At 58.4% G+C, this 14,964-nt stretch overlaps 1 protein-coding gene and 1 long non-coding RNA gene across 2 annotated transcripts in view; one reads left to right on the top strand and one right to left on the bottom strand.

The window, feature by feature from the left end:
• Positions 1 to 14,964, top strand: part of PTPRN2 (protein tyrosine phosphatase receptor type N2) — a 555,617-nt gene that overhangs the window by 496,181 nt on the left and 44,472 nt on the right. Inside the window, exon 16 of the mRNA XM_040259938.1 lies at positions 13,477 to 13,550. Coding sequence (XP_040115872.1) covers positions 13,477 to 13,550 — 74 coding nt within the window. The remainder of the gene's footprint in view (positions 1 to 13,476; positions 13,551 to 14,964) is intronic.
• LOC120877734 lies at positions 1,676 to 4,426 on the bottom strand. Its single transcript, XR_005724384.1, has 2 exons — positions 4,230 to 4,426; positions 1,676 to 3,756 (listed from the first exon to the last, which is right to left on the bottom strand). It is a non-coding gene; the product is annotated as an uncharacterized LOC120877734 (long non-coding RNA).

Below are 14,964 nucleotides of genomic sequence, written 5' to 3'. Positions count from 1 at the left end.
GTACCTACCGCCCGGCTCCGGGGGCGGGGGGCGGGCCCGGCGGTGCTCACCTGTAATCGCTGCCCGGCTCCGGGGGGCAGGGGGCGGGGGGCCGGCCCGCGGTGCTCACCTGCACGTGCCTCCCGCTCCGGCGGGGGGGGGGGCGGGGGGGCGCGACGGGGAGGGGCTGCGCCCGCCCCATCCAAGGTCTCCTCCAGGGCTCATCGGGCTACAGAGCCCTCCCTCCTCCTACCTACCCGCTCGGCCCACAAACGGTCCTTTCACTTTTTTTTTTGGCGCAGAGTTGATTTACTGTTGCGTTAGTCTCGGGTGTACAGTAGAGTGATTCAGTGGCGCACACGCCCATGTCCTTTTCCAGGTTCTTCTCACCTAGCTTATTACCGACTATAGAGTATAGCTCCCCGTGCTGCCCAGTAGGGGCTTGTTGTGTGCTGTTTTATATATAGAAGTGAGTGTGTGCTGATCCCAGACTCCTGTCACCCCTTCCCCGCCTCCCCTTTGGCAGCCAACCATCAGTTTGTTTTCTGCATCTCTGTGTCCTTTACTGTTTTGTAAGTAAGTTCGTTTGTGTTGTATTTTGGATACCTTGCCCGGCGCCCTTCGAGCCCCACTCGGTCCTCGAGGCGCAGCGGTGGGGGTGGGCACAGGCAGATGCCAGCAAGCTCAGGCTCTGCTGCTGCTGTCGCTCTGGACTCGGGCTCGGTTCCGAATGCCTGGAGCCTCGTCCTGCCCTGTCCTGGGCGTCGCACCGTCGCCCTTGGACTCTCAGGGCTGTGGGGACAGTGAGGCAGTCTTGCAGGCCGGGCAGGCTGCGCGAGGAGCAGACGGGTGTCCCCAGCATCGCTGGGCACCTGCTGCCTCGCAGGAGTCGCTGCCAAGAGAGGGAACACGGGGAGATGCCAGCCCTCCGTCTCCCTGACGTAGTGTGAGCCAACAGGGGCGACTGCAGGGGCAGAGGCCCCCAGGGGCGTGAAGGGATGTGCGGGCTGAATGTGCATCTTCCCACCCGGCTGTTCCTGCCTCCCATCACTATCTGGAGATGCTCCAGCCTCCCATGTTCCAGCAGGTTCCAGGCTGGGGTTGGGGGGGATGGTCTGCAATTAATACACACCCCCCGTGGGGGCGGGAGTCTGACGTGTGTTGTGAGCAGTGTCTGATGTAAGCGCCAGCTTCACGTGATGAGTGACTTGTGTGCATGGAGTGAGTTTGCGGTGGAGGGCAGGAGGGATTCAGGCAGACTTCAGACGTGACAGCATGTACTTTGTGGGCTGACCTGTCCGAGGGCTCAGCAAAGAGCCCTGGTCAGCAAAGAGCTGATCTTCTCAGGGAAGACCAGCGCCCTCGTGGGGACACAGCCTCCACCCTGCACTGGGAGCCAGGGGGCCAGGCGGTGCCACCCAAGGGCAGGAGCCCACCCCCTGCTGCCCGCCTGCCCGGGGGCGCAGTGGCCGACACTCCGGCTCGTGGGCAATGGCAGCGACGCACTCCCTGCTCACAGGACAGGGAGAGCCAAGCACGTGCCTGGGTGGCTGTGGACCCAAGCCTGGGAACGGCACACTGCTGTGAAAATCTCAACACGTTTCTAGGTGTAAGGTTTTTCTAACAGTTTAGTTGGTGTTCAGACCAGTTCTGTGATGTCTGAAGGGCTTTTCCCTAAAGAGCTCCAAAACTAGGGGCCATTGCAATTTGTGGTTTATATTTAGAAGGAAAGCAAATAACAAACAGATATTTAAGTACCTGCTGTGCGCCAAGAAATATCAATATATCAGTAACCTCAGATATGCAGATGACACCACTCTTATGGCAGAAAGCGAAGAGGAACTAAAGAGTCTCTTGATGAAAGTGAAAGAGGAGAGTGAAAAAGCTGGCTTAAAGCTCAACATTCATGAAATAAATAAAATAAAATCATAAAATCATGCCGGATCATCTGGCATGGTCCAGCTAAGATCATGGCATCCTGTCCCGTCACTTCATGGCAAATAGATGGGGAAACAGTGGAAACAGTGACAGACTTTATCTTTTGGGGCTCCAAAATCACTGCAGATGGTGACTGCAGCCATGAAATTAAAAGATGCTTGCTCCTTGGAAGAGAAGTTATGACCAACCTAAACAGCATATTAAAAAGCAGAGACATTACTCCGGGAGTTGGTGATGGATAGGGAGGCCTGAAGTGCTGAAGTATGTGGGGTCACAAAGAGTCAGACACGACTGAGCGACAGAACTGAACTGAGCACCGAGGACTGCTGGCCAACCATGCTCGGCCCTCGTCCTCGGGGAGGATCTGGGTGGGGGATGCCATGGCACCCCAGATGAGTAGCCGTGGGGGGCAGACGCTCAGCCCGTGTAGAAGCCTCTGGTTTCCTTGGCTGTTGGGGCCGCCCGATAAACACTCAAGTTCAAAGGCTCTTCCTCAAGCGCCCTCCTGCAGCGCCAACCAGAGTGCGACACATTCTGGGCCACACGCCCTGCAGCTGGTGGGTCCACAGGCCGGGGCCTCAGGGACGCAGGACAGCCTGTCTTCAGCCTCCAGCGGGGGCGGGGGGGCAGCCCCGAGGGCACCAGGGCCCTGGGAGCCCTCGGACCGGAGCCTCGGGCCTGCCGCCTGCTCGTGGGCTGGAGCCGGGGCTCCACTAGGAAGTTCTTTCTTGGCCAGACTCCGGCGCGGAGGCGCGAGCCAGAAGCCACTGTTCCTGACCGTGTGGCTGTCATAGAGCCTGGCCTCAGAGACAGGCAGGAGGACGGAGCCTCCCCCGACGTTTGGGTCTCGTCCCACACATGCATCCCCAGCTCGGTCCTCCACACTCCCACCTTCTCAGCTTTCAGAAGGAGACCCGGTGGTCAGGTCTCAGCCTGCACCCTCCCCGAGCAGGACCCTAGGGCGATGGCGTGCGTTAAACTCCTGGTGGTCTCGCCAGACCAGGGAGAACGGCGCTTCCTGAGACCTGCTTCGTGTTGTCCGACTGTTCCTTCCGCACGTGCGGCGATGTCCGTGGCGAAGCAGAGCATGTAGATAGGGTGTGGGTCTCCATGCACCCTGGCCCCTGAAGCTGATGTTTACACCACGTGGGTGTCAGGGTGCTCATTACAGCGTCGTGTGTCAGACATGCTCCCCCAGCAACCACGTCCGCCCTCCGCCCAAGAGACAGGAGTGCTGCTGGGCTTCCATCACACTCCCTGATGGGAACGGCCGGGGCACCCACCTGGACCCCGCCTAGGGCAGCGTGCAGGCTCCGCCCCTCCATCCCATCCATGTCTCAGTCCAGCTGAGGCTGGGACACCCGCTGCGTCCCCATCAGCAGGTTGGTGGAAAGTTCAAAGTGGCTGGATCAGCAACTTTCCCATCCCTGACAGCCCGGAGGTTCTAGCTGCAAACAAATTGTCTTTCAAAGAAGAAGGCAGATTTACAAGATGTTGGCTGGTGTTGTGCTGGGTCCTGTTATATAGCTCAGAAGTTCAAAGAATTTAAAATGCTTTAAAGTGCTTTTTTTTTGCATTTTTAAAAGAATTATGCAATATTCCCTCATATTCCTGTTCTTTACAAGCTGAGGACAGCAATATGATGCTATGGTGGTGTGCCATCTTAAAGTTTGTGATTCAAGAGAGAGACACAGAGGTACTCAGCGATGAAACCAGAGAGAAGGTCAAGTCAAGGATGCAGACATGGAGGATGGACAGAAGGTCCTTGAAGCCGTGTCTTGAGGTGTGGCCTTTAGGGTGTAGCTACTGACGCACTCACAGCCGCGTCCATGGCCTTACCTGGCAGACAGGGTGGGAGAGGGTCTGAGCGACTCCCGCCCGGCTTTTGTTGGGAGCCGCACCACCCGCTTCACCATTCACCAGCTTCAGCTTCAGCCGCGTGTGACGAAAAAGACAGCGGCCGGCTGAGCATGTCTCGTGCCATCCCCGAGCTCCCGGGCCTGCCCCTCTCCCCCCCAGGCCTGCCCCCCTCCCCTCCCCGGCCTGCCCCCCAACCCGCCCCGGCCTCCCCCACCCCGCCCGGCCTCCCCTACCTGACAGATGAAGGGGCTGGGATTCGAGTCTGTCTCTGTGCCCTGTGATGACGAACACCCTGTGTGTTTCTGTGGACTCATCTGAGACTCTTGTGTCAGGAAAGTGAGCAAAGACTTCATACTTCCACGGACTGAACGTCTAAAATATACCCACAGCCGCCGTCCTTGACAAAGCACCACTCCCCTCAAAACACACAGAAAATTCCTTTCAAAGCAAACCTTGGGTTGACGCTTTTCCCCACTCTGAGCAGGATCTCTGCAGTGAACATCCTGGTGGGGTCATGTCTGAGTGACCGGCTTTGCCTGTAGCAATCAGTCATGGGAAATTCTGAATCTGACAGTGAGCCGGATTTCTTCTTGTGTGAAGAAGCTGCCCAAGAAAGTGGCACGTCCAGAGAAATTGCAGACCCACTGTCTTTTCTTCACCCCACCTTTTATGGCCTCAGAACAAGCTGAGTAACTGCCTCCAGACGGGGGAGGCCGTGGATACGTTGGTGCCGAAAAGGAAATCCCGCAGCAGCGTGTGAGCGGGCTGCTTCTTCCTTCACAGAGGTTGGGTTGCCTGGGAGTGAACAGTTTCTAAGGGAAGCAGAGAAGAGGTGAAGGCCGTGTTCCAGACGCTCCCAGGCCGCCTCCTGGGGCTGAGCCCTGCAGGGCCAGAGTCTCTGGAGTTGGGGCCTGGGGCTGAGGGCACAACACCCCGGAGCCCCCCAGAGCAGAGGGGCTGCTTGGCGGGCTAGGGGCCACGCCGGCCATCTGCAAGTTCAGCCACCTGGGTCCAGCTTCTGCTTCCTGTTCACTCCCTTCCTGGAAGCTGGACCACTGGACACGTGAGCCGTCCGACCTCCTGTGGCCTGGTCTCTGCACGTCTCACCTCTCACAGCCGAGGCTGAACAGAGTCTCAGCTTTGGAGGGACTCAGGGGCTCGGAGAGACCTGGGACCTTGGGGGTGGGGGCCAGGCCTGGGCCCTCTCCTGGACACGTGCTGATTCCCACGCCCCGAGCAGCTGATCACAGCCTTCAGAGGGCCACGCCGGGCTGTGTCTCCTCCACCAAGACGTTCCCAGTGTCCGTTCATCGTGCAGTGGGCTCCTCGCAGGGCCCAGCCCCCATCTGTCCATCCTGACTTGGCACTGAACTCTGCATTCACTTCCAATAAACGCACCCTGTTCAGAGCCTAGGGGAGTTTGACACCCGCTCATCACGTGCCGCATTGTCGGTGTTTGCTCTCCGCACGGTTTATACGTGTGTTTCAGATGATTTCGAGTCACTGATGAGATCGTATTCAAGGAGATGAATGCAGGGCGCTGCCTCCCAAGGCACGGGCCCGGAACGACAATGCCCATGGCTGCTCCCTGCCTGACCCTGGCCCGCCTGCTGCCAGCCTGCAGCCCTGACACACCCACACAGCAGAACGGCCGCGTGTGCAACATCCCCTTTACACTGCCACCCAAGAACCGGGAGCCAGAGGCCAGCCAGGGCACCGGGGGTGACAGGGTCGTCCCCCGTCCTCCTGACCCCGGGGGCTCCTGGCCACCTAGTCCCGCGGGTGCTTTGCAAAGGAAGCCGGCTTGGCATCATTTCCCCACACTTTGTATTGCAGAAGTTTCCGGATCCTCAGGTTGAAGTCATAGTTGGATGATCACCTGCCCCCCCACGGGCCGGACCCCACATGGCTTCCGCCCAGGATTGTGCCTTTCTTGTGTGATCTGTCTGCTTTACTTCATTGCTGGCTGAACTATTTCAAAGTGGGTTTTATGTGTCTAAATGGTTTAGCCTGTGTCTCCTAAAAGTAAAGATCTTCTCCTACATAACTATGACCCCATCGTTATAGCTGACAACAGTGGTTACCTGCAGGTGGTGACTGCAGCCGCGAAATTAAAAGATGCTTGCTCCTTGAAAAAAGTTATGACCAACCTAGACGGCATATTAAAAAGCAGAGACGTTACTTTGCCAACAAAGGTCCATCTAGTGAAGACTATGGTTTTTCCAGTGGTCATGTATGGATGTGAGAGTTAGACTGTGAAGAAAGCTGAGCACCGAAGAATTGACGCTTTTGAACTGTGGTGTTGGAGAAGACTCTTGAGAGTCCCTTGGACTGCAAGGAGATCCAACCAGTCCATCCTAATGGAGATCAGTCCTGGGTGTTCATTGGAAGGACTGATGCTGAAGCTGAAACTGCAATACTTTGGCCACCTGATGCAGAGAACTGACTCCTTGGAAAAAGACCCTGATGCTGGGAAAGATTGAAAGCGGGAGAAGAGGATGACAGAGGATGAGATGGCTGGATGACATCACCAACTCGATCGATGTGAGTTTGAGTGAACTCTGGGAGTTGGTGATGGACAGGGAGGCCTGGCGTGCTGCAGTCCATGGGGTCGCAGAGAGCTGGACACGACTCAGCGACTGAACTGAACTGAGCGGCTACCTGCTTAGACTTCCAGGAGGTCAGCGTTTAGCAGGAGGGTCAGACTGCCAGCTGTACCCCCGTTTCTGACCTTCCTCCCCTTCCCTCCCTGCCTCCTCCTTCTTGCCCCTCTTCTCACTGCTCACTTTGGTCAGACTTAGCAGACTGAGGCGTTGGGAGCCGTCAGGTTGACCAGTTTCTGTCAGCCTCGGCACTGATGTCGGCCCTGGGTGAGGGGCACACCACCCACACGGCCCCGGGCCTGTGACAGGCAACAGACACCCCGGATCGCAGGGTTACTTTGCTCTTGAGAGGGAGCCTGAGTCTGACGGGTCCCACTTGGTCCCCCTGTCCATGCGGCAGTGGACGAGCAGCCCCAGGACCCACGTCCTGCCCCCAGGACCCATGCGGGTGCCCCCTTCGCGACACTGTGAAGGGGAAGTTGCAGATGAGCCTGAGGTTTGCTCATCAGCTGACCTTGACTTAGGGAGCAGGGCCTGGGTTTTCCAGACAGGCCCAGGGTCATCACCAGGGTCCTTGGCGTGGAGAAGGGAAGCCAGGTTGGTTGGGGTGACGTGGTGAAGAGGGATGGTCCCGGCCAGGATCCTGGGCGCAGCCGGAGGCTGGAACCCGGAGAACTACCTTGATTCAGACTCACCCCAGGCTTCTGGGCGGAAGGACAGTCAAGCATAAATGGGCGGCGTTGAAGCGCTAGTCTGTGGACACGGGTTCTGCTGGTCCCGCCCCCTCGCTTAGCTGGGCTCTGCCCCCCACCCCGCCCTCTGCTGCAGCTCACCCAGAGCATCGAGAACATGTTTCTGTGTGAAAAGCCACACTGTCAGTACGGCCAGCTGCCTTTCTGGTGGAAATGAAGACGCGGAGAAGCACAGTCGTCTCCTCACTACTTAGGCCCATGTTGGTGGACCCCCCAGTCTGAAACCACAAGTAACCGGACTGTTTGTTTAGGCTTCGGCATCTGCTGGGATCGGGAAGATCCCCTGAGAAGGAAATGCAACCCACTCCAGCGTTCTTGCCTGGAGAATCCCATGGACAGAGGAGCCTGGCGGGCTACAGTCCACAGGGTCACACAGAGTCAGACACTGAGCGACTCGCACCCCAGGAGGACAGATTGTCTGCTGCAGCAGCGTCAGGCGCCGGGGGCCTCGGGGGCTTCTGGGCCATGTCCCCCCATGCCCGATCTCCTTCAAGTCTCGACCTAAGCCGCAGCCCTGTGCTCCCCCAGCTGGGCTGGGCCCTGGCCCGCGCCCCTCCTGAGGGCTCTCCTTTCCACCCTCCTGTGCTGTCCCATCCTGTGCTGTACCCAGAGGCCCGGGACCCCGAGGCGGGCTTCCGTGAGGGGCGGGGGTACGGGCGGCCGCCCCCTGACGGGTCACAGGTGCAGCGGAGCCAGACGCGCTGCTCCGCCTCGTGTCCCTGTGAGTCCGTCCCCAGACCCCCGCAGGCCCCCTGCCCCGGCCCGCTTCCACCAGGCCAGCCTCGGTCTGAGTGTCCTCCAGGCCCCTCTCCCCACCTGCCGTCGCAGGTGTGTCTCTGTTAAGGTGACTGAGTTCCTGCCAGACTTGCTCCCCTTCCTTCCCCAGGTGTCCTCGTTGGCAAGGCCTGGGGGCAGGGGGTTTCATCTTGTTCTCAGACCCCGTCCCAAAGACTCAGGTCGCACATCCACCCTGGTCCCTGTTGGTGCTGAGACTGTGAGCTAAAGGTGATACCGCTATGACGCTCCGTCGACCCTCAGTCAGCCCAGAGGAGGCCACTTGCTTCCTGCTGACAGCCTGTGCTCAGCAGACCAGGGTTGCCCCATTTCGTGTAAGCATGGCTGAGCTGTCCCCTACCCGGGCCCTCGGAGGCCGCACCCCTCGCTGTCTGTCCGCAGCCTCCGCTCCGCCCGGGGCAGGGTGCCTCGCTCAGAGAAGCGGGTGGCCAGGATGCGCCGACCGCCAGTCTCTGGGTGGGATGGTGCGATGGCAGTTTCGCTTGCTTGGTGTCTGTGCTCTTGTTTCTGCAGAGTTGTTCTTGCGTGTGGGCCCCACGACTGCTGCAGCAAACGTGCTCCCCGCCACCCTGCGGCCCCCTGGTGTCTGCACTGCACCCGCCAAGGGCCGGGCTGGAGCCTCCCGCGGTCCCGGGGCCTCTGGGGCCTCTGGGCAGAGCTCCCCTCCCCTTCCTCCAGGCTCGTGAGGGCCCACCTCACGCCTGTTCCCTGCTTTCCTCATAGAAAACTCACTTTTTTAGGCTGGTAGGAAAGTCCTGCTCTTGGTCAGTGAAGGTGTGGGACCTGGAAGAGCTGAGATGCGGGAGCAGGGCACAAAGGTCGGTGCGTCCTAAGGGAGCTGGGCTCAGACACAGGCCAGCCCCGGGGCAGGCGCACCCGGGCCACAGAGCTGGGTCCTCACAGGCTGGAGGCCGGGCCCAGGACGAGGCTGGCCCATCGGGGCTCTGAGGGGCATCCGTCCCAGGCCGTCTCCTCAGCCTTCACGTCTGCATGCCCCCTTCCGTCTGCCCGGGTCTGAGTCCGAACCTCCCCACTTCTCTCCAGGCCCCAGACGCGTGAGGTGAGGCCCACCCATGCCTGTGAGCTCGCTGTGCCCACCTCCTCTGCACAGACCCAGCTCCACGTCAAGGCCACAGCCCAAGGTCCTGGGGGGCACAGTTCAACCTTTGACCGCAGGAGCCCTGGGACAGCCTGGGCCACGACCTGAAGCCTGTGGTGTCTGTTCCTGCCCGGCACACGGGCCGAGCCCCGAGAGGCCTTCCCCTCGTAGAGGCTGAGTGCGAGGTCTGTGCGTGGTTAGAACAGGGGGTCCCGCTGTGCTCTGGCCCCTGTGACCCGCCTTCAGGGCCACTCACCTGCCGAGCTGGACGGCCATCCTGCAGGAAGCCCCCGTGATGCCTGTGGTTTGCTCACCCATCGGGAGACCCACGAAATTCAGGAAGGAGCTGGTGACCACTGGGTCATTCCCGAGCACGGCCAGATGTGGGGTCTCTGTGGAGGACTCGCAGCCCTCCGGACAGAGCTGACCCATCTCAGATGCTCCTGCCACGCCTTCCAAGTGGAGGAACTGCTGTCAGCCGGCGTGATGGTCCCACCTCAGGCTTAACAGCAAATTGAGAAGCTCAAGGGCCCTGAGGCAACACCGGCAGACCATCCAGAGGCAGAAGCTGCCTCGGCTGGGGCCGCTGCCAACCAGCGGGTTCTACAGACGCCCGGCTCGCGTTGCCGTCAGCAGCACCGATGAGTCACGTCCTCCAGGGAGGTGAAGCCTGTTCTCGCCCACGAATCAGCACACTCAGCAATGTGAGTGATGTGGCCGGGGAGCCCAGGAAAGCCCCATCCTGAGGGCCCGGGTGGGAGATCACAGTGGAGGCGGCCTCCGCACTGTCCGGAGCTGCGTTCCGGCAGGGCAGGGAGGGTCTACGCCGTGGCCCAGGCTGGAAGGAAGCCTGGACGGCGACACTCAGTGACCTCCAGAATCTGCCGCTTCAAGGCTCTGCCCTCGCCGTAGCCAAGCAGTTCTAGAACGTGTTCCTCACTGGCATTTGTGAAAACCATCCTGAGGTTGCTGACGACTCGTCGCAGCCACGCAGCAAGCGTCGCCAGCCCAGCCCACCCTCCATCAGTCAGGCGTGCGTCCATCTGTCGTCTTGACCTCATTTCTAAGTCCCTTCTGTCTGCCAGGCCTCACGTGGCACCTGACGGAAGCCGTTCACACAACGGCTCACAACGTGAGTCGGGCTTCCTCGTCCTGTGCTTCGGTTTGATAACCCTGACACTTTAAGATGCTGGACCGCTCACTCAGCCATCACGTGGCCGGCAGGAGGCAGGGCTGGGTTGAGCCCTTAGCTCTGTGGCCTCGGCCACGCCAGTTAGTTGATCTTTTGGAGCCTTCGTTTCTTCAGCCTAAAATGGGAACACGGTCCCTGCTCGGGCTGGCACAGTGTTCCAGGAAGAAGGAGGCGATGAGTTTGAAACACTAGGATTGGTAGTGGATAGAACATGAGAGGAATTCAAGTCATCGTTTTTAAACACGGGAATAACGCCAGTAATTCTCCAGGGGTTCAGAAAAGGGACACTCACAGAGGGCTCATTCGCCAAGCTTCTTCTTGAGAGGGATTCTTCTCCTTGCCTTCTTGGCTGAAGTTGCCACTGCGGATCTCGTGAGAGGAGAATGGCCCAGCGGTGGAGCCAGGTGTAGTGGGGAGATGGGACCTGAATTTCTTCGTGTCCTGGCTTCTGAGGGCGTCTCAGACGAAGACCTCGAGGACACACCCACCTCTGCATTCAGACACCAGCGCTGCGGGTGCGAAACGTCTTGGTCTGTGGTTGGGGTCGTTGCATTGAGTTTGATCCCCAAAAAGGCCTGTGTGTTCGTCCGAGGAAGACGAAGGAATCATTCGGGGGAGGGGCGGGGACTTGCTCACCCGGGCCCTGGCATCAACTCCACTGCACCCGCTGACCGGGAGTGAGTCGCTGACCCTGCCCGGCACTCTCTCTGCCTTTCACGTCATGAAGAAAACTTGCAGCTGCCCTCAAAACAGGAACTGCGAGCCACAAAATATAAGACGTGCCCAGCCGAGTGAAATGTCCCCTGGAGCCTCCCTGCTACCCGCAACCACCCTTCACTGGACCCTGGCGCTTCCAGGGTGGTGCTCAGTGTCTCCGAGGGAGGTCAAGATGGTGCCACGCTAAAAAAGTCACCTTCACTCTCAGTTTCAGTATGAGCATGTTGCCGCCAAGTCAGATACACGATGGGAATGAAGTGGAACTCTGAGCTTTGGAAGCCTTTGCCCCAGACTCGGGAGCGTCTCAGAAAGGGTGCCTTGCGGGGACGAAGGTGGCTGGGCCGGCACCCGCAGGGTGCAAGAGGCTGCGTGCTGTCCTCACAGGCACGCTCGCGCTCCGGCCCTGCTCAGTCTGTCCCGTCAACCATCAGAGAGCCAAACTCACCAGGACACCCAAACTTAGGACCTGCTTTCTCGATTCTCCTGCTAGAAAACCCAGCTGGTGCTTGTTTACTGGGCCCGGCTGCTCGTGGGGCTCCATGGAGATGAAGGGGACCTGCCAGCCCCCCAAGGCTGTGCCAGTTCAGTGATACCCAGGGGCCACCCTGCTCCGGGTGGGACAGGATCCTCTGAAGCTCCGGGCCCTGCTCCCTGGCGATTGCCAGCAGCCCTGCCCTGGGTCCTGGGTTCTCAGACCCTGGGAGCAGCTGACTGCTGCTCTCAGCAGAGCCCACAGTGGGCTCATGGAGAGTGCATGCAGTGAGGCCCTCAGGAACCCTCTGGAAGGTGCTGGAAGCCCTGCCCTGTGCGTCCAGACTCCTCTGTGGCTGCAGCAAGCACAGCCTCCATTCAGAGAGGGACCCGGCTTCCTAGTGGCTCATCCCCCTCCCCGCAACACACCGAGAAACTGGGCTCTTGAAGTGCATTTAAGGGTTAGTGTTTGTAGCGCGTTGGAATATCAGAGCTGACAGACTTTTCTTGTAAGTTTTTTGTAACTTCCTGCTGCAGTCATTTCTCAGTCTCTCAATAAAACAAATCTGTGCAGGACCCAAAGTCATTGGGTCCAGGGGACTTTAGAATTGGTGGGATCTTAGCAGGACACTTGGCAGCTGCCATTGTAAACACCTTCAGAACATTCCACAGGGTACCTTCCATGTCACCTCTACTCAGGTAAGCATGCCAAGTGTGAACTCCTTCCTGATATCTGGATGGTTCTTACCTGTCTTATCTCTGCTGGGAAACGGCCAATGTTAATACCTTAATAAGATGCATAGGAGGGTATCCGGTTTCCAGTAGATGGTAACTTCCAGGTTCAGTCAGCTATAGGCCTCGCCAAGTTTCCTGACCCCCAGAACCGTCTAAAACAAGAAATAAGTGAAGAAAGTCTCCCAGAGAAATGAAAGAAGCAGCCACAGCAAAGCCCCGAGCTCTCCTGCCCCCACTGCCCGAGCTGCTCCCAGGGCGGGGGCGGGAAGCGGGGAGACCCGGCCTAGGGGCCAGGAATCCGGACTCGGACTTGGGGTGATGTGCTCGCCGCAGAAATGCAGGCCTCTGGGGCTGCAGCGCGGCTCTGTCTTCTCGGCAGAAGCAGGTGGGGTGGGGCCCTCGGGCCCCGCGTAACACGGGCTGACAGCGGAGCTCAGCACTTCCCACTTTCAAGGTCGAACCTTGCTGAGGGAGAGGAGAAAGGGGGAGACTCAGGGCCCCTCGGGTGCCCTGCTCACTGTGAAGTCCCTGCAAATGGGCAGAGAGAGTCATCACTGAAGGCAGGGAAGTGCTTGTTCCAGAACCAAAATTAGAGAGGATTCACAGATCAGACACGTCAAGCTATGCTGGAGCATGTCCTTACTCCCCACCGAAGTGTCTGATTTCAGCATCGGTCAAGCTATCGTGCTCACTGAAAGCACATTTTCATGTCGATGAGTCCCCATGTGGCTCCTGGCTCCCTCTTCAACCCCATTTTCTTTTGCCCTTATTCCCCTTTTAAATCTCCGTTCTTCTAAACATGAGTATCTTGTCATTTCTAGACCACAAAACTGAGTGTATTCAATGGTGGGCTAATAGCTTAATATCTATGTTGGTATTTATTTTCTTTATGTTACTGAATACGTGTCATTTAAAAGCAAACACTGCATGAGCTATTGCCATGGAGTTGATTAGCTCAGAAAGTAAAGAATCTGCCTGCAATGCAGGAGACCCAGGTTCAATCCCTGGGCCAGGAAGATTCCATAGAGAAGGAAATGGCAACCCATTCCCATCTTCTTGCCTGGAAAATTCCATGAATAGAGGATCCTGGTGGGCTACAATCCATGGGGTCGCAAAGAGTCAGACACAACTGAGTGACAGCCAGCTTGGACATTGAGCTTGATACAAGAGCAACACTGGGTGCCCACACACCCTGATCCTCTGCTGGTGGGCTGAAGGGCCCCAGTGAGGGATGACCGGAGGAGGCACGGACTGGGAGCGGTTGGGAGGGGGTGAGCGGTGGCACATGGGTTAAGACGCACCACATGGGTTAATGCTCTGCCCTTGGGCTTGCAGATGACCACTCCCGGATCCGGCTGAAATCAGAGAACAGCCACAGCAGCTCTGACTACATCAACGCCAGCCCCATCGTGAGTACCAACCCTGCCACCCTTCAAGGCTGGGGGGAGGAGTAGGCAAGCCCAGCCCTGGGCCAAAAGCTGGTAGCCAGTCTCCACCTGGCAACTAGTCTCCACCAGGTAACTACTTCTACCTGGTAACTAGTCTCCACCAGGTAACTCTCCACCCGTAACTAGCCTCCACTTGGCAACAAGCCTCCACCTGGTAAATAGCCTCCACCTGGTAACAAGTCTCCACCAGGTAACTACTTCCATCTGGTAATTACTTTCCATCAGGTAACTCTCCACCCAGTAACTAGCCTCCACCCAGAAACTAGTCTCCCCCCGGGTAACCAGCCTCCTCCTCCAGGTTACTAGCCTCCACAATATAACTAGCCTCCACCTGGTAACTAACATCCACTCTGTAATTAGTCTCTACCTAGTAACTACCATCCACCTTGTAACTAGCCTCCTCCAGGTTACCAGCCCCCACACTGTAACTAGTCTCCACTTGATAACTAACATCCACCCTGTAACTAGCCTCCACCCAGGAACTAGCGTCCACCCTGTAACTAGTCTTCACCTGGTAACTAGTCTCCACCTGATAACTAACATCCACCCTGTAACTAGCCTCCACCTGGTAACTAGCCTCCACCCTGAAACTAACCTCTACCTGATAACTAGCCTCAGCCTGGTAACTGGCCTCCACCCTGAAACTAACCTCTACCTGATAACTAGCCTCAGCCTGGTAACTAGCATCCACCCTGTAACTAGTCTCTACCTGGTAACTAGTCTCCACCTGATAGCTAGTCTCCACCTGGTAACTAGCCTCCGCTGGTAACTAGCCTCCACCTGATAACAAGCCTCCACCCTGTAACTAGCCTCCACCTGGTAGCGAGCCTCCACCCTGTCACTAGCCTCCACCAGGTTACTAGCCTCCACCTGGTAGCGAGCCTCCACCCTGTAACTAGCCTCCACCAGGTTACTAGCCTCTATCAGATGCCAGGGCTGGTGCACTGCCCCGGCCTGCTCTCGACAGCCCTTGTCCCCAGCGTCCGGGGCAGCGGGGGCACGGTGCAGGGCGCAGGGCCTGGTCACCCCATAGCAACAGCGTCCTGTGAAGTTGCTGCTGGAACCCTTGACTCTGGGGAGATCCTTATTCCCCACTTGGGGGAAACAGGAAGAAACAGACCCAAACCTGGTGCGTGTCGAGTGATGGAGGGCCTGGAGGTGACGGAAACCAGGTTGACTTCCTCTGGTTTTTCCAACGGGCAGGGTCTTCACTTCCTGGGGTGGGGGGGGGCCACAGCTGTGCCTCCCTGAGCCGCTGGTATCGGATGGGGGGCTGGGGGAGGGTCTCTGTCCTGGACACCCTGTGGCCAGCAGGCGTTCCTGGCTTCCGGAGAACCCCACCCCAGCCCCTAGCCACAGCGCTATTCCCACTGCT

Source organism: Oryx dammah, unplaced genomic scaffold, assembly GCF_014754425.2.
Source record: "Oryx dammah isolate SB20612 unplaced genomic scaffold, SCBI_Odam_1.1 HiC_scaffold_18, whole genome shotgun sequence".
Classification (NCBI taxonomy): domain Eukaryota; kingdom Metazoa; phylum Chordata; class Mammalia; order Artiodactyla; family Bovidae; genus Oryx; species Oryx dammah.
This window is presented reverse-complemented; position numbering and strand designations above follow the sequence as displayed.